The sequence below is a fragment of the Pongo abelii genome, chromosome 1 (assembly GCF_028885655.2).
Source record: "Pongo abelii isolate AG06213 chromosome 1, NHGRI_mPonAbe1-v2.0_pri, whole genome shotgun sequence".
NCBI lineage: Eukaryota > Metazoa > Chordata > Mammalia > Primates > Hominidae > Pongo > Pongo abelii.
In genome coordinates, this window is record NC_071985.2 from 124,076,540 (window position 1) to 124,095,848 (window position 19,309).

General features: G+C 41.2%; 1 protein-coding gene across 1 annotated transcript; it reads left to right on the top strand.

Moving 5' to 3' along the window:
- Positions 1 to 1,356: 1,356 nt before the first annotated feature.
- On the top strand, positions 1,357 to 18,940 carry HENMT1 (HEN methyltransferase 1). Its single transcript, XM_054530426.2, has 8 exons — positions 1,357 to 1,806; positions 2,539 to 2,637; positions 4,766 to 4,894; positions 6,646 to 6,758; positions 7,496 to 7,630; positions 16,021 to 16,200; positions 16,842 to 17,019; positions 18,239 to 18,940. Exons 2-8 carry the CDS (start codon positions 2,617 to 2,619, stop codon positions 18,662 to 18,664), a joined length of 1,182 nt encoding a protein of 393 aa, XP_054386401.1. The 5' UTR covers positions 1,357 to 1,806; positions 2,539 to 2,616; the 3' UTR covers positions 18,665 to 18,940.
- Positions 18,941 to 19,309: the final 369 nt, after the last annotated feature.

Here is a 19,309-nt window from a genome sequence, read left to right on the forward strand (position 1 = left end):
GATTCATCCATATGGCAGCAAATGTTAGAATTTCACTCCTTTTAAAGGTTGATTTTCCTGAAACTCTGGAAAAATAAAAGCTGAACATTCCATTGTATGTATATCACATTTTGTTTATTCATCCTTTAATGGACATTCGGGTTGTTTCCACAATTTGGCTACTGTGAATTATGCTGTTACGAACTTTGGTGTACAAATACCTGTTTGAATTCCTGCTTTGAGTATATACCCAGAAGTGAATTTATTATTTACTCTTAAACATTCTATTTTAAATTACATCCTGTAGTAAGGTGTACACTCCTTTAATGAAGTCTGCTAAAACTAGTTTCCCCAAGTCAACAGGAACCTCTCAAACTGTAATGTGAATTTATCATTGAGTGCTTTTTCTTTTTAGACATGGTCTGGTTCTGTCGCCCAGACTGGAGTGCAGTGGTGCAATCATAGCTCACTGCAGGCTCAGATTCCTGGGCTCAAGTGATCCTCCGGCCTCAGCCTCCCAAACAGTTGGGACCACAGGCAGGCACCACCATGCCCAGCTAATTTCTTTTTTTTGGTAGAGACGGGGTCTCACACTCCTGGGCTCAAGTGATCCCCCAAAGTGCTAGGATTACAGGCGGGAACCACGGCGCCGGGCCTTATAATCGAATTTTTGAAGCTTATTGTTAGTTATGTACTTCTTTACCTATGACACTAGACTCCCCAAAATGCTAAAAACAAGATTGGTGTAATTTATCATTGTGTTACCCTTAAGCTGTTAGCATAGTGCTTTGCATATAGTAGGTGTTAAATGTTTGAAAATACAGTTCCAATATATCATTTATGGCATATTAATAGGCTATTAATTCAGTAGCAAAAACACCAGCTTTTGCATCTTTTAAAATATGTCAATCTTTTTTCCCTAAAGAAGGCAGCTTCGTCCCTCCCCTCACTCCCCTAATACTCTTCCATCATACACAGGAAAGAAAGTACTTATACACATTAAGTAGAGTCTCCAGAGGGAAGGATGGCAGGATACAATAACTTTTCCAAGAGATCTGACAGTTCTATCCACAACACTCGGGGAAAACTATTTCGGGGGTCGGGTGGCGGTGGAGAGGGGGCGGTGGGAGCGGAAAGAACGTTTTTCTGAGCGCAGGTGTCACTGGGCCAACTTCACCCAGCCTACATTCCTTTAAGGCTCCCGTGGACTGCTCTGGGATGAAAGCAGAGACTGACTGGGACTCCAGCCGCCGGCCGCCTCGCGTGGAGCCTTGCTGCTCCTCTTGCTGCCTTCCGCTGGCCAGGACCGTTTTTAGGCCTTTGCCATGCCTCGGGAGCGCCATGAACCCAACAGCCGCCCAAGCCGCCCGCCGGCTCGCGGTCTGCGGACGCGCTCGGAGTCGGCGGCCTCCGCCAACAGCTGCCGTACCGTGCGGGGTCGCAGCCGCACGCTAGCGGAGTCAACGGCGCGGCAGGCGCAGGGGTCCTCGCCAAGGTTCGGACGAGGACCTTGAAAATGGCTTCCGGGCATGCGCCACAGCGGCCGTTACGAGACGCAGAACCGACGCCTCGGAGCCGAGAGCCTAGAGAGACGGAGCTCGGCGCACCATGAGGCTCCCGCGGCCCAAGGCCGACAGTGAGAGCGCACGAGGTTGGCGAGCGTCGCGAGGAAGCCCAGGCGCAGGTGATGGCGCCAGCGTAGCCGCGGCGGTAGCGTCACGCAGCGAGGCCGTGCGTACGAGGGCGTGAGGGCGGTGCTGAGTTGAGGACGCCGGCGGCTCCGCGACGAGCTTTGCTTTTTCGGTTGGGCATACTTCTTGCCGCAAGGTGATGGAAGCGACGGCCTGTACAAAGACAGAAGCGTTGGTTTCAGTGAGCAGGGTTGCGTAATACAAGTTGGTGACTAACATGTTGCCTAGATTCCAGACTAAAGTCTAGTTGTTGGAGACTCGTGCGATAGAGAACCAAAATTTAAATTCAAGTTCGTGAGTGAATTGGATAGATGTTGGAGCATCTCTAGTTTATCAAGGACACTTTTTCCCCCTCGAAATTTCATTTTGACGATGTGTGGAAACATTTTTGAAAAAATTTGAAGTTGAGGGTCTTAGCAATGAAATCAGCAGAACTCCTAAGATTGCTCCGTTTGTATCTAATTGAACTATTCATGATGGTAAAGGGAAAGGATGGCTGTTTTCGCTCTTAGTAGGGTTTGACGTAGTGAAAAGTTACGCTTTCTGAGCCTGTTTGCGAATGTCTGAAAAAACACTGGATACATTCTGTGGATTAAATGGTAGTCCACATTTAATCCACAGACTGGCCACTGTGAATAATGCTATGAACTTCGGTGTATAAATGTCTGTTCGAGTCCTGCTTTCGTGTTTTTTTGTTTTTTTTTTTTTTGAGTACCCAGAGGTGAATTCATTATTTACTTTTAAGCGTTCTATTTAAATTATATACTGTAGTAAGGAGTAAGAAAGAGGCTTTCGTTCTTCCCTACTGAACTAGGCAGCTATTTCCTTCAGGCATTGCTTTACAAAAACGGTTTTGTATTTATTACAGCTGAGTCAGTGCTGATTCTCTCAAATAGAGCCTGAAGGATAAATCTTCATTTTTGTTTCAACAAAACTTGGAAACAAAATGGAAGAAAATAATCTACAGGTAATGCCACCCTTTTTAGCTGCGTATTTGACTCTTAAGAATTATCACCTGGGTGTATTGTGAGATAATTGCAAGCAAAATTGATCACATTTAGGTCCTAGCATTTCCTGTGGTGTTGGTTGAGGTAAACAAGGGTATACATAGATGAAAGAGTCACATTTGGTGTACATAAGTGAAATAAATGTTTTTACTTTTATCACTAGATTTTAAAGTAGCAAAATCTATTTTAAAAACACTCTTAAGTAGTGTTCCCCAATGTGGTCGTGCGTATGGATCACCTGGGGATTTTGTTAAGCTGCAGATTCTGTTTAAGGAGGTCTAGGGTGAGGCCCAAGCTTTTGTGTTTCTAAAGTTTCTAGGTGAAGATGCCACTGGTTTGGAAACCACATTGGGAGTGTCTAGGGTGTAGCTCCCTGCTGTCCAATAGCTACACATGGCAAGTGGGCACTTGAAATGTGGCTAGTGGAACTGAGGAACTGAACTTTAACTTTTTTTTTTAGACAGGGTCTTGCTCTGTTGCCCAGGCTGGAATGCACTGGCCCAGTCACGGTTAACTGCAGTGCTGACCACCTGGGCTCATAACTTCATTTTTAATTTTAAGTTTAAAATTGGATATTTGATTACATTATTGGAAAAAAGTATGTTTGGAATAACTTGGGTATGTGAATGTATATTTTAAATGTAAAGTTTTAAAATCCAATACAGACAAGTATTTCTGATGAAAGTTTTGGAACTGAGATACAGAAGTACAAAATCCGTAGCACACTGGATTTTGAAGACTTAATGTGAAAAACAAGAATCTAAAATCTCTTATATTGATTTTATGTAGAAATTATATTTTCGATATATTGGGTTAAATATTCTAATTCCAATTATAATTTCAATCCTTGGGCTACAAGAAAGTTGCCTACTTGTATTTTATCTATTGGACAGTGCTACACCAGATATCAAATACCTTTTGGACTACTTTTATAATACTGCTGTATAGGAATAGTAACAGCTATTACAGATTAATCTTATAAATTGTTTTTTCTTGGGGTCATGTTAAAGAAAAAATTAGTCTGACTTTATTGAGGACTGTTGCAGTAAGAACATTGCAAAGATGAAGAATTTGACCAGATAGGGTGATCAGATATCAGGGGTAGAAGATTCTGTCTAAACTGACTTAGAAGTATTCTTATTAAAACTGGGCTAGGCAGCCCACAGATAGGATTGGGGCCAGAGTTGAGGTCTATTCAAGAAGATGGCTCAGAGGAACCTGACTGAAGTTTGGTCAGGGAGAGAGTCTTTTGCTGGCATGGTGGAATGTTCCTACAGATGCCCAACTACTCAGGAGGCCGAGGCAGGGGGATTGCTTGAGCCCAGGAATTTTAAACCAGCCAGGGCAATATAGCGAGATCCTATCTCTCTTAAAAAGAGAGTGTTGGCCGGGTGTGGTGGCTCATGCCTGTAATCCCAGCACTTTGGGAGGCCGAGGCGGGTGGATCACGAGGTCAGGGGTTCAAGAAGAGCCTGGCCAACATGGTGAAACCCATCACTACTAAATACAAAAATTAGCCAGGCATGGTGGTGCATGCCTGTAATGTAATCCCAGCTACTTGGGAGGCTGAGGCAGGAGAATTGCTTGAATTGAGGGAGGCGGAGGTTGCAGTGAGCTGAGATCGTGCCACTGCACTCCAGCCTGGGTGACAGAGCAAGACTCCGTCTTGGGAAAAAAAAATGTATATATATATATATATATAGTCAGTCATTATAAATATTTTCCAGCCTCCTGCCTACTTGGACCACAGGCTTTGGCAACTCACTCCACAAAAGGTCCCTTACGGTTAGGAGTCATCTAATTGTTTTCATTGAATACATTCATTAGTAATGTTCCCTTCAGCTGAAACTAAGCTATAGGGATTATACAGCTAGATTCTCACTCGTTAAAAGGCATGAGAGGATGCTTACATGAACTGTGGAGGAAATGCAGTGCTACCTAATGATTTTAGGACAAAGGGTATGTGAAGGCCAGTGTGTTTTTCAAAGTGATTGGGGGAAATAAAGGTTTTTTTTTTTTTTGCCCCTTATTTAATTTCTGAAGTCGTGCATGATTTAGAACCTGTCTTTTTTTGTTTGTGAACTTCAGTGCAGTAGTGTGGTTGACGGTAATTTTGAAGAAGTTCCCAGGGAGACGGCAATTCAGTTTAAACCTCCACTATACAGACAGCGGTACCAGTTTGTTAAAAATTTAGTGGATCAACATGAGCCTAAGAAGGTAGGTATTTCTCTTTCCAAACATTTAATTATTAAGACTAGTAGACTAGTCTTATGAGGTGTTTTGTCAAATGGATTAGTATGGAGAGACTTTTCACAGGGGTTATTGCGATAGGGAGAATGCCATAACCACAAGATCTGCAAGTGTCTCAAGAGTTAAGCAAAAGGGGTTTTTCTTTTACTGGAGAAGTGAACAAAGCTAGAAACTAGGGAGGTGGGATGAAAGGGTGGTTTGAAAGGACAGTAGAATGGGGAGCCTTAAGGAGGGGGCTGTTTTCTCAGGCTACAGTGCAGGCCCCTGGGGGAAGAAGAAAAGTTTGAATAAAGTACGGTTAAAAAAGGAATTTTCTTCCCATTGATCAGTGGGGACAAGTATTCATGATAATCATTTGAGGCAAAGAATGGAAACACAAGGAATCTTATCTAAGTTTTATGGAGGAGGGTGGTTTTTTGCAGTGAGCCCTTTCCTGGAACACAAAGCACAGGTGGATTCCTTTAGCAGATGCCAGAAACACAGGGCTCAGACAGAATTCAGCATTGTCAGGTTCAAATGTGAAGAAAATCTTAAGATTTTGTAGTTGGATGTGATCTTGTAGGTACCGTATTTCTAGAGCATTTAGTTAGAATATCGGACAAACTGGTATTGTAGCCACAGGTATTGTGGTTCTTTTAAAATTAGATGCTAATGGGCCGGGTGTGATGGTTTACACCTGCAATTCCGGCACTTTGGGAGGCTGAGGCAGGTGGATAGCTTGAGACCAGCCTGGCACCATAGTGAGACCCTGTGTCTACAAAAAATAAAATTAGCTGGGCATGGTGGTGCGTGCCTATAGTCCCAGCTACTCAGGAGGCTGAGGTGGGAGGATCCCTTGAGCCCAGGAAGTTGAGGCTGCAGTGAGCTGTTATCACCTGCACTCCAGCCTGGGCAACAGAGCAAGATCCCGTCTCAAAAAGAAAATTAGATCATAGTGAGCCTACTCGGTTAACTTCAGAGTAAAGTCATAATTGCATACAATCTACATCCATCCATCCATACCTGGTTACTATACTAATGGATTGGATGTGAATTTGATGCTGGTAAGGTGAATTTCTAGATGAAAGCTTTCTTTTTCTGCTTGATGTTGAAGACTCAGTGAAGATTGCTGTGTGTGAAGGTTGCCCTTAACTGCACCACTACTGTTTCTACAGTTGAACACAAAGGTGCAGGTATTAGTTTATATCTTTGTAGCCATCTAGGCATGTGTATTCAGGTAAAGCATCTAAAATTGGCTTTTTGGCAGCTCAAAGTTCAGTATGGAATTTCAGATGGTTTGAGGTAATTGTTTAATTAAATGAATGTGTGAGGGGTGAAAGCTAAGTTTTAGAAAGCTTTGTTTGCTGAAATATGCTGAGAATATTTGACTTCAGATTCTGATTCTGAATGGGAAAACTGTGTGTACGTAATTGTTTCTCATTAGTTCAATATAGACAATAACAGTTGTTCTGGAATAGGAATGGACCTTTCTATTTTACTATGATCAAATAGAAATTTGCCTGTGGGCTTATAAAGTCTCAGGTTAATTTGTTTGTGTGTGTGTGTGTGTGTGTGTGTGTGTGTGTGTGTGTGTAGAATCTTCTGCCAAAAAGATCCTTCCATATAATACTTTTATTATTTTATTACTGATATATACTACACTCTCCTCAAAAAAAAGTTTTTGATCATACTTCTCTGGCTATAAATGTCTTTGAAATAACATTCTATCTCATCTACAGGTTGCAGACCTGGGATGTGGTGATACTTCACTCTTAAGGCTGCTAAAAGTCAATCCATGCATTGAATTGCTTGTTGGAGTAGATATTAATGAGGATAAATTACGATGGAGAGGGTAATACTTAGTTTCTGAAAGAATTATGCATTAATCTAAAACTAATGGCATTATTGAGTTTAGAGAAAGTGTTGATTTTATATTTGTTTTAAAAGATTGGGGCTATTAGGGATCTTCAACTCACTGAATAATCAGGCTTTGCCATAACACTAAAAATACCTGCATTTTATTGCTACCAACTTAAAGAATAGCCTCAATTAAATGATTATAATAGTAAAAGCATTGCAAATTAAAATCCAGATAGCAAAATCTCATCACTTTAATGCTGGACATTATGATAATTTATAGCAGAGGATTTAAAATGCCCCAGAACACTGAGGCCAAGGCGCCAGGCCACCGCCTCCATTTTGAACCATAGCATTTCTCCTATCTCTTGTGTATATAGTATATATACATTAGATTTCCACAGATTGCTTCAAGAATATTCTTTTTCTAAAGAACAAAAATCTCAAAATCACTGAATCAAAGTAAGCTGGAAAACCAAAAATATTACAAATGAAAACAATATAACAATATTAAATATTCAAAGTCTTTTTTTCATTGGCCAGTAACTTCCCACTGTGAGAGGAAGTTTCCCCATGACCTGGTGTTTAATATATCAAGACAAGGAAAACAGGCCATGTCAGACTTATATCAATAGAGGTAGAAGATAATTATCGGAGGATCTGAGTTCTGTAGCTGGTGAGAATTTTTAAATAGATCGTGTTCAGAAAGTTTCTTCAATAATTATTTTGCAGGGATTCGTTAGCTCCTTTCATGGGAGATTTTCTGAAACCTCGGGATCTGAATTTGACCATCACATTGTATCATGGCTCCGTTGTGGAGAGAGACTCTCGTTTGCTTGGATTTGACTTGATAACATGTATTGAATTGTAAGTTTTAAACTGATATACTGTATAACTGTTCATTTGAAAAACCTGAATAAGTCTCAGTGATCTTAGTGTCCTAAATATTTAGGTCTTGATTATTGTAAGGAAAACTGCTCATTGGTTGGGAATATCTTTTTACTCTGCTTTTCCAACATTTTACTTAGAAATTTCAAGTATACAGATAAATTGCCATAAATACATAGTACCAAGAATACCTATACCCCCCTTTATCCAGATGTTAACATCTCACTTTTTAAATCATTTGTGCATTGCACCCTCCCTCTCCTGTTCACCCCTCCTCCATCTCCCTTTAGAGTTATTTTTTTTTCTGAATCAATTAAGGGTATACACATGGCCCTTTGCCTCTACTAAAAAATTCAGTTTAAAAGTTGGAGGCCTCACACTACTTGACTTGAAAATGTACTACAAAGCAGTAGTAATAAAAACATCGTGGTTCTGGTATAAAAACAGAGACATAGACCAATAGAACAGAATAGAGAGAACCCAGAAATAAATCCATGCATTTACAGCCAACTGATTTCAACAAAGACACCAAGAACATACATTGGCAAAAGGACACCCTCTTCAATAAATGGTACTGGGAAAACTGCATATCCATATGCAGAATGAAATTAGATTCCTATCTCTCACTGTATACAAGCGTCAACTCAAGATGGATTAAAGAGTTAATTGCAGACCTAAAGCTATGAAAGTACTGGAAGAAAACAGGAAATGCTTCAGGACATTGGTCTAGGCAAAGATTTTGAGTAAGACTACAAAAGCACAGGCTACAAACAGAAATACACAAATGGGAATATATGAAACTGAAAGGTTTCTGCGCAGCAAAGAATAGAGTGAACAGAACCTATAGAATGGGAGAAAATACTTGCAAAGTATTCATCAAGGGATTAATATCTAGAATATACAAGAATCTCAACAGCAAAAAAACCCCAAATAATTAAAAAATGGGCAAAGGACCTGAATAGATATTTCTCAAAAGACATACAGATGGTTAACAAGTAGATGAAAAAATGCTCAACATCACTAGTCATCAGGGAAATGCGACTCAACCACAGTGAGATATCTCACCCCATTTAGAATGGCTGTTATTAAAAAGACAGTAAATGCTGGCAAGGATGCAGAGAAAGGGAACTCATATAAATTGGTGTGAATGTAAATTAGTACAGCCGTTACGGAAAACAGTGTGGAGGTTTTTCAAAAAACTGAAAATAGAACTGCCATGTGATCTAGCAATTCCACTACTGGGTATTTATCCAAAGGAAAGAAATCAGTTATATTGAAGAGAGATCTGCACCCCAATGTTTATTACAGCACAGTAGCCAGGATATGGAATCTACCTAAATGTCCATCAGTAGATGAATGGATAAAGAAAATGTGGTATTTAGGCTGGACGTGGTGGCTCACACCTGTAATCCCAGCACTTTGGGAGGCCGAGGCAGGTGGATCACCTGAGGTCAGGAGTTCAAGACCAGCCTGGCCAACATGGTGAAACCCCGTCTCTAGTAAAAATACAAAAAAAATAGCTGGGCGTGATGGTGGGCCCCTGTAATCCCAGTTACTTGGGAGGCTGAGGCAAGAGAATCACTTGAACCTGGGAGGCGGGGGTTGCAGTAAGCCAAGATCGCACCATTGCACTCCAGCCTGGGCAACAAGCAAAACTCTGTCTCAAAAAAAAAAAAAAAAAAAAAGTGATATACATGCACAATGGAATACTATTTAGCCCTAAAAAGGAATGAAATTGTCATGGATGAACCTGGAGGGCATTAAGTGAAATAAGTCAGGCACAGAAAGATAAATACCACATGTTCTCATATCTGGGAGCCTAAAAAATTAGCTTAAATTTAAGTAGAGAGAAGAATTATTATTGGCTGGGAAGGGTAGCAAGGAGGAGAGGATAGGGAGTGATTGGTTAATGGATATAAAATTACAGCTAGATACAGTTTTATTGTTCTATAGCACTGTAGGGTGAATATAGTTAACAGTTGTGTATTTTCAAAGAGCTAGAAGAGGATTTTGAATGTTCTTAGCATGAAGAAATGATAAATGTTTGAGGCGATGGAGATCCTCATTACTGTGACTTGATCATTACCCATTGTCTACATGTATCAAACTATCACTCTGCATCCTGTAAATATGTACATTTCAGCTTATTTCCAAGGCAAGGGGTATTATGTAACCAGTTCCCTGTCCCCCGTTTTTTAATAAGAATATTTTTTCATTTTGGGCTCCCATTGATTAGATTCAGCTTCTGCATCTTTGGAATACTGCGGAATGCCACAGAAGTTATTTGGGTCCTTCTCGTGGCCTCCCATCTGGAAGCACATAATGTCTATCTGTCCCTCCTTGATAATATTAATTTTGATTCCCCCTCTCCTGCCCCCTGGTCAAGGTGTTTGCTCCGCTGTGTAATTACTGTTTTGATTTTGCCTTTTTCTCTCACGACTAATAGGGAGACATACTGAGGCCATGCAGATACATTGTCACACATTCGTATTTCCCCCCAGATTTAGCATCATCAGTGATTCTTGTCTGACCCAATGTTTATGACAGTGGCGGCAAATGATGTTTACTGTGATTCCAGTGCCACCTCTGGACATTGACCAGCCAACCCTTGGCATTCTACCAGGAGTAGGAGCCCTCCCTCTCCCCACTTACTTATTTATTTATCAGTAAGTGAACTAATGAATTTTTACTTTTTGATGGTTTGTGATTTATTACTGCACTTACTTTCTTCTTCAAATTGTCCCAGGGTTGGCTAGTGGGGGCCCCATTGAGCTGGCTCATGAGTCTTGAGATAGTTCTCATTTTTGTGAGTACTCTCTGACATCCCAGATGTGCCAGGCCTCTCCTAATTTTCCTTCTCTGGTCCTGGAATAACTTACTTCTCAAAAGAGCTCTGTTTCTTTTAAATGGGGATTGATATTTAGGAACCCAAGATAGGTGCTTCTTAATGACTTTTAATAGTTAAGGGGCTTGCTCCGTGGTCAGTTTGCCTGGTTGTGTGTTCAGGTTGATTTCTCGTTTTTATTTATGTATGTATTTATGCTTGTATGTATGCATTTATGTATTTTGAGACAGGGTCTCACTCTGTCACCCAGGCTGGAGTGTAGTGGCACGATCTTGGCTCACTACACCCTCCACCTCCCAGGTTCAAGTGATTCTCTTGCCTCAGTCACCTGAGTAGCTGGGATTACAGGCACGCGCCACCATGCCCAGCTAATTTTTGTATTTTTAGTAGAGATGAGGTTTCGCTATGTTGGCCAGACTGGTCTCAAACTCCTGGCCTCATGTGATCTGCCTGCCTCGGCCTCCCCAAGTGCTGGGATTACAGGCGTGAGCCACTGTGCCTGGCCTGATTTCTAATTTTTGGTAATATGTACTGCTCTTCCAAAGCAGAGAGTTTACTTTGTATTTTTTTGTATTTTCTATTGCCTGGAACATATTAGTTATAGGAAACAAAATTGAATGAAGAACAAAAGAGCCATATATCAAGTTTAGAACAGCAACACTGGCAATGAGAAAATCTACTCATAGGTATTTTGGTCTCATCATTCATACTTAAATATATCCAGTTTGTCCTCCTTAAAGTTAGTGTTTCGGTTTCCCGTGTACCTCTTCTATTATTTTTATTTTTATTGTGGTAAAATACACATAACAGAATTTTCCATGTCAGCCATTTTAAGTGTACAGTTCAGTGGCATTAAATACATTAACATTGTTGTGCTGCCACACTACCATCCATCCACAGAACTTTTTGTCTTGCAAAACCAAAACAATTACCAACCTGTTAACAACTCCTGGTTCCTGCCTCCCAGTAGCCACTGTTCTATTTTCTGTCTCTATCAGTGGAATCAGGCATTATTTGTCCTTTTGTGACTGGCTTATGCCGCCTCTCATAATATCTTCAAGGTTCACCCATATGCTGTAGCATGTGTCAGAAATTCCTTCTTTTTAGGGCTGAATCATCCATGGTATATGTATATACCATAGGCTGTTTTTGTATTTATCTGTTGATAGACACTTGGGTTGCTTCCACTTTTTGGCTATTGTAAAAAATGCCATTCTGAACATGGTATACAAATATCCATTTGTGCTCTGCTTTCAATTATTTTGGGTATATATCCAGAAATGGAAATGCTGGATCATATGGTAATTCTATTTTTAATTTTTTGAGAAACTACCATACTGTTTTATATTGTTTTCTGTAACAGCTGCACCATTTCACATTCACATTATGGACCAACCACTGACTGGTCCATGAATGGCAGTGGCTTGGCTCCTTGAAGTCACTAGGAACCAAATTCCTGTGTCTTGTTCTACAGTCCCCTGGAGTGTTAAACCTATCTGTGGTCATAGCTGGGTCACAGACATATTCTCCCAGTTAATAGGAGAGGGGAAAATCACAGAGGCATGTATGCTAACTATTTTAAGACCCAGAAGGGGAAAACATCTCTTCCATTCATCCTCTGTTTGTGAGAACTTAGGCTTGTGGTCACACCTGGCTGCAAAGGAGGCTGGAAATGGATCTTGTAACTGGGCAGCCATATGCCTGTGACAACTCTTACTATGGAGGGAGAATAGGGTAGAGTTTGGTGGACAGTTAGCAGCATCCACCACAGAAGTCCTTGCCAAACTGCCCTCCTTAGAAGTTGTACTGATTCACATGCCTATTGCTCATGTAGGAGGGTTTATTTTCCTACCCCTTCACCATGTGACTTTTCCAGTGTTGTCTTATCCTACTTGATCTTTGACAGTCTGATAGGAGGAAAGTAATCTCAGTGTAGTTTCAACTTATATTTTTCCTGTATTACATTTTCACCTGTTCCAGAGTTCAGAGCACTTCTCTGAACTATGTGTTTTTTATTAATTTTTCTTATTGGATTGTTAGTATTTTTCTTACTAATTCATATGCTTTCTTTTTATGTTAGGGGAATTATCCTGGTAACTATGATACACATAGCAGATACTTACCCCTACTTTGTATTTTGACTTTATTTTTAATGACTTAAAAAAATAACATGTAAAGTTGATGATTTTTAGGGGGTATAGTTGTGTGAATTTGAACACACATAGTTTAATGTACCCATTACTATGGTCAGGGTACAGAACAGCCCATCACCCCAAACATCTATTTTGTACTACTCCTTTGCGGTCATCTTCTTCTATTTTCCATCACTATGGTTTTGTCCTTTTGAGAATATATGACAATAGAATCATACAGTTTGTAACTTTTTTTTTTTTTTTTTTTTTTGAGATGCAGTCTCTATCGCCCAGGCTGGAGTGCATGGAGTGCAGTGGCGCAACCTCGGCTCACCACAACCTCCGCCTCCCAGGTTCAAGCCATTCTCCAGCCTCAGCCTCCCGAGTAGCTGGGATTACAGAAGTGTGCCACTACGCCTGGCTAACTTTTGTATTTTGAGTAGAGACGGGGTTTCACCATGTTGGCCAGGCTGGTCTTGAACTCCTGACCTCATGATCCACCCACCTCGGCTTCCCAAAGTGCTGGGATTATAGGCGTGAGCCACTGCACCTGGCCACAGTTTGTAACCTTTGAGACAATCTTCATTCACTTTGTGATGGCTTTGAGAGTTATCTAAGTTCTTCTGTGTGTCAGTAGTTGGTCCCTCACAATTTCTGAGTAGTAGTCCATTGTATGGAAGTGCCACCTTTTATTCTTTATCCATTTAAAGATATTTGGATTGTTTCCAGCTTGGGGTGATTATGAATAGAATGATTATAAACATTCACATATAGGTTTTGTGCAAAGATAAATTTCTCTTCATTTGTGAGTGGGATTACTGGGTAGGTCATAGGTTTAAGAGTGTGTGTATGTTTTGCTTTTACAAATTTCCCTCTGACCTGGGCATGGTGGCTCACACCTCTAATCCCAGAACTTTGGGAGGCTGAGGTGGGCAGATCAGCTGAGGTCAGGAGTTGAAGACTAGCCTGGCCAACATGATGAAACCCCGTCTCTACTAAAAATACAAAAAATTAGCTAGGGGTGGTGGTGAGTGCCTGTAATCCCAGGGACTCAGGAGGCTGAGGCAGGAGAATCACTTGAATCCAGGAGGTGGAGGTTGCAGTGAGCCGAAATCATGCTATTGTACTCCAGCCTGGGCGACAAGAGCAAGACTCCGTCTCAAAAAAGAAAAAAAAATGTCCTCTATATTTCCTTGCATCTGCTCATTTTGCGTTTCATTTGCTGTGTTTTCCTAACTTCTTGAAATAAATACTCAGCTCATTTACTTTCAGCTTTTCTTATTTTCTAGTGTGTGGTAAAGCAATAACTTTCCCTCTATGTTGTAACCACAAGTTGTGGTTATGATAGGTAGTATTTGCACTGGTGATGCAAAGAAGCCAAGTAGAATAAGAAGACTCAAGAAATGGCTAGATTTGGCAGCTTGGAGACCGTTACTGACTAGTGAAACAGGTCATCAGTTCACCTTCAGTGCTTCTCCCTGTAACTGGATGGAAGGTCATGATGCTTCTGCCCATCACCATCCTGCTGAGAAATAGAGGCCCAGTGGTGATATGGGGATGTCCTTGCAGCCTGGGGAAGGAGATTGTCTCTCTACAGCTTACTCAATATGGCTCCTAATTTTCTTTTTTTTTTTTTTTTTTGAGACGGATTCTTGCACTGTCGCCTGGGCTGGAGTGCAGTGGCGTGATCTCGGCTCACTGCAACCTCTGCCTCCTGGGTTCAAGCGATTCTTTTGCTTCAGCCTCCCGAGCAGCTGGGACTACAGGCGCCTGCCACCATACCTGGCTAATTTTTTGTATTTTTAGTAGAGATGGGGTTTCACCCTGTTGGCCAGGCTGGTCTTGAACCCCTGACCTTGTGATCTGCCCACCTTGGCCTCCCAAAGTGCTGGGATTACAGGCGTGAGCCACTGTGCCTGGCTGGCTCACAATTTTCTTGTGAATTGCATAGAAGCTCAGGCCTGTGTGAAGCATTTTTGTCAATGTCTAGTTTCCTTAGGACACACTGACTTAGATGGGATGGCAGCAAGACTTTGTCAGACCCGGTTTTGGTAACATTTAATTGTTATATAATTGCAAATTTACAGAAGTTGCAGGCATGGTCCAAGGAATTCTCATCTGTTCTTTACCTAGATTTACCACTTGTTTATATTTGTCCTATTTACTTTGTCTTTTTCCCTAAATATAATTTTCTATGTGTATTTTTTATCTGAACCATCTCAGAGTAGGTTGGATACACTGTGTCCTGTTACCCCTAGATACCTTGGTATATATATTCTAAGAACAAAGACTTCTTACCATAACCATGTAACTCTATCAGGAAATTGAACATTGATACAGTACGATTACCTAATCTAAGTCCACATTAGCATTCATCATTTGTTCCAGTAATGTCTTTCTATAGCTATTTTAAAATTTAGCCATAATTTAAAATGGCCCAAGATCACACAATGCATTTGTCATGTTTGCCTGGGCTCCTTTAATCTGAAGCAGGTCTGTGCAGCCTTTCTGCCTGGTCCTGTTTGCCCTTGATATTTCTGAAGAATATGTGCTATTTTCTAGAATGTCCCTCTATCTGAGTGTCTCCTCATTATTAGATTCAGGGCATGCATTTTTGACAAGAATATCATAGAAGTGATTTTGTCCTCCTTGATGCATTATATCAGGGAGGTATAAGCTCAGAGACTTTTTTTTAGAGGTATTGATAATGAGGCCATAGAGCACAGCAAAGGACCTTAGTTGGGTAAGGGAGCATCATAGATGGAGTTGAGGGGTAGGAAAGGATGAGAATATATGAATAGTTGTTCTTTTTCCCCCTCCCCTCCCTTCCCTTCCCCTCTCTTCTCTCCTCTCTTCTCTCTCTCTCTCTCTCTTTCTGTCTCTCTTTCTCTCTCTTTCTTTCCTCTCTCTTTTCTTTTCTTTTCTTTCCTTCCTTCCTTCTTTCTTTTTCTTTCTATCTTTCTTGACTGAGTTTTGCTTGTCACCCAGGCTGGAGAGCAATGGTGCAATCTTGGCTTGCTGCAACCTCTGCCTCCTGGGTTCAAGCGATTCTCCCACCTCAGCCTCCCAAGTAGCTGGGATTACAGGCATGCACCACCACACCCAGCAAAATTTTGTATTTTTAGTAGAGACAAGGTTCCATCATGTTGGCCGGGCTGGTCTTTAACTCTTGACCTTGGGTGATCCATCCACCTTGGCCTCCCAAAGTGTTGGGATTACAGGCGTGAGCCACTGTGCCTGGCCCGAATAATTGTTCCTAGGTCATATAAGCATTATTACATATTCAAAGAAGGGAGAAATTGATATACAGATGGAAATTGTTTTTGATAAATTAGAAAAATAGGTGCAAGTGAAGCTAGATTTTATTATGTCTTTCTCATTAACCATTTTAGAATAGAACATTTGGATTCAGGTGATCTGGCCAGATTTCCTGAAGTGGTATTTGGGTACCTGTCTCCATCCATGATTGTCATCAGCACACCAAACTCTGAATTCAATCCCCTGTTTCCATCAGTGACCTTAAGAGATTCCGATCATAAATTTGAGTGGACCAGAATGGAGTTTCAGACCTGGTAAGTTCAGAAGGGTTTTTGTTTATTTGGGATCCTTTTGGAGTTTAAAATCTTAGGAAATAAATATTGATATACATACATTACCTAAATTGTTTTGTACTTTCTTCCAATAAAATTGATTCCAATGTGTGACTTAGTATGTAATAAGATCACAAAGGAACCATTGCATTTGGGCAAGTGTGGAAAGGGGGTGTGGTCACTGGGCACCTTTTATGTGAAGGCATCTGTAGTACTGGCATGGAGATGAGGAACAAATCAGAGGGAATGTTTGGGACAGTGAGAATGAGCCTCATGCCCCTCCCTGGGGTATCTCCTGAGGCTTAGTCATGTTTTCTGGTGTAATTGCAAACCCAAATGGGTAGTTGGGTTGAGCCCTTGTGGCCTCCTTGTCCACCCCTACACCCTGCCCATAATGTTCCTTTCCTCTTCCATATTCTTAGGGTAAATTGGAAACTGACACTATATCCTTGCCTTGACTTGTTTTAGAAATAAATACACAGGTGGTTAGGAATTTGTAACTTAGAAGTATTTATGTTCATTGTATTTTTCATGTTCTATTTTACTGCTGACCAGAAATGGTTCCTTATTTAACAGTAGCTCTACATTTAGAAAAATGATTGCTGTCCTTGTTTTGGTTTCAGGGCTTTATATGTGGCAAATCGCTATGATTACTCTGTGGAGTTTACTGGTGTAGGGGAACCACCAGCTGGAGCTGAGAATGTTGGATACTGTACCCAGATAGGAATCTTCCGGAAAAATGAAGGAAAGGCAACAGAATCATGTCTTTCAGAGCAGCATGATCAGCATGTTTATAAAGCTGTGAGTATTCTTTGTGAGATATCTATCAGGGCTAGAGGTACATTAGGATGGTTAACTTTTTTGGGGAGTAAGAATCCCCAAAGTAGAGATGAGTGTAAATGACCTTGCTTTGTGGTTCACTCTAGGAGAATTCTTCAGGCCCCATGACTACTGTCCGACTTAGCCTATGGTGTCCTTTGAGACTGCCTGGCCTTTTGGTGTGTTTCAAGGCATGTTAAAGGGAATGATCTGTTGGGGTTGTCTTAGAATACTTCAAAGTAGCTGGGTACAGTGGCTCACACCTGTGATCCTAGCATGTTGGGAGGCCAAGGTAGAAAGATTGCCTGAACCCAGGAGTTCGAGTGCAGCCTGGACAATGTAGTGAGATCTCCATCTCTACAAAAAAACACCCAGAATACTTCAAAGCAATAGTTGAGCAACCTCTTTTTGTAATCTGTTAGGATTATCCGTAGTAAAAAGGAAAGCCAGCAGCAGTTTCTCCCCAGCTTGGCTTAGGACATTACTCTTTGAGCCTACAAACTTCTCAGACCCTTTTGGTTTAAAGAGAGAAGAAGAAGAAACACATCCTCCCCATCCTCCCCATCTTTAAAAAATTTATTTAATTAGGGACAGGGTCTTGTTCTGTCACCCAGGCTGGAGTGCATTGGCACAATCATGGCCCACTGTAACCTTGAATTCCTGGGCACAAACGATCCTCCCACTTGAGCCTCCTGAGTAGCTAGGACTACAGGCGTGCACCACCATGCTCAGCATTTTTTTTTCTTCCCGTAGAGACAGGGTCTCACTATGTTGCCCAGGCTGGTCTTGAACTTCCATCCTCAAGCAATCCTCCTGCCCCACCTTCCTAAAATGCTGAGATTACAGGTTGTAAGCCACTGCCCTTACCCACATTTTCCCTTTTAACTGAACCATTTTTCATTTTTTTTGCCCTTGCCCCTGTAATATCAAGTAGAAATACTGGGTTCATGTGACTTGGTAGAAGCCTGGCTGGGAGATATTGGGCATTAGCATTAGAAAGCAAATCAGATAGTTAATTTCTATGTGCCAATGATTTGATTCCCATTATAATTGAGGCATTTACGATTAGTAGGATCTGACATATATTCAATATGTACGTTTGTTCTTACATGGCAAAAAAGTTATTGATGGCTTTGAAAATTTATATATATTTATATTATTATACACTTATAATAATAAGTGTTTTGTTTTTTCCCTTCAGGTTTTTACCACCTCATACCCGAGCTTACAGCAGGAAAGGTTCTTTAAACTTGTGTTGGTTAATGAGGTGTCCCAACAAGTGGAAAGCTTAAGAGTGAGCCACCTGCCAAGGCGGAAAGAACAGGCTGGGGAACGGGGTGATAAGCCCAAAGACATTGGCGGCTCAAAGGCCCCTGTCCCATGCTTTGGACCAGTCTTCACAGAGGTTGAGAAGGCCAAGATTGAGAACTCTCCTACACCCTTCTGTGTTGGAGATAAATTTTTCGTACCTCTGCAGAGACTCCTTGCGTATCCCAAGTTGAACCGTTTATGTGCTAATGAAGAGATGATGAGATCGGTCATTGCTGACTCAATTCCTCTGAGCAGTGATGGTTCTGCAGTGGTGGCTGACCTGCGTAATTATTTTGATGAACAGTTTGAGTTTTGAACCATGTTTATTTCCTGAAATTTCAGGGTCTCAGTGATAGTTGTGCTCACTTAGAATTTAGGTTTTTTTGTGTAATCCTAATTCAAGTCATGTTTTTAAAGTTTCACTGCAAAAGTCTATGTTCCAAGCCATTGGACAGACCTGCTTGACATATGGCCAGACTGTAGTGAGCCCTGAGAAAGATATTAGGGTTTAACTAAAAACAGGTGCTTTCCTTTGATCTTGGACTTTTTTGTTTTCTCAAGAATAAAGAAGTTGGATGTGGTAATATGTTAATTTTGAACTTACCTATATTTTTTGTGTTAGAGCCGTGAGTTGATTGTTGTTAGTCTGTTCTCACATTGCTGTGAAGAACTACCTGAGACTGGGTAATTTATAAAGAAAAGAGGTTTAATTGACTTACAGTTCTGCAGGCTGCACAGGAAGCATGCAGGAAGCCGGGGAGGCCCCAGGAAACTTACAGTCTTTGTGGAAAGCGAAGGGGAAGCAGGCACGTCTTATATAGCTAGAGCCGGAGGAAGAGAGCCTGGGGAGGTCTACACACTTTTAAACAACCAGGTTTAATAACAAGAATAGCAAGGGGCAAATCCGCCCTCATAACCCAATCACCTCCCACCAGCCCCCTCCTCCAACATTGGGGATTAC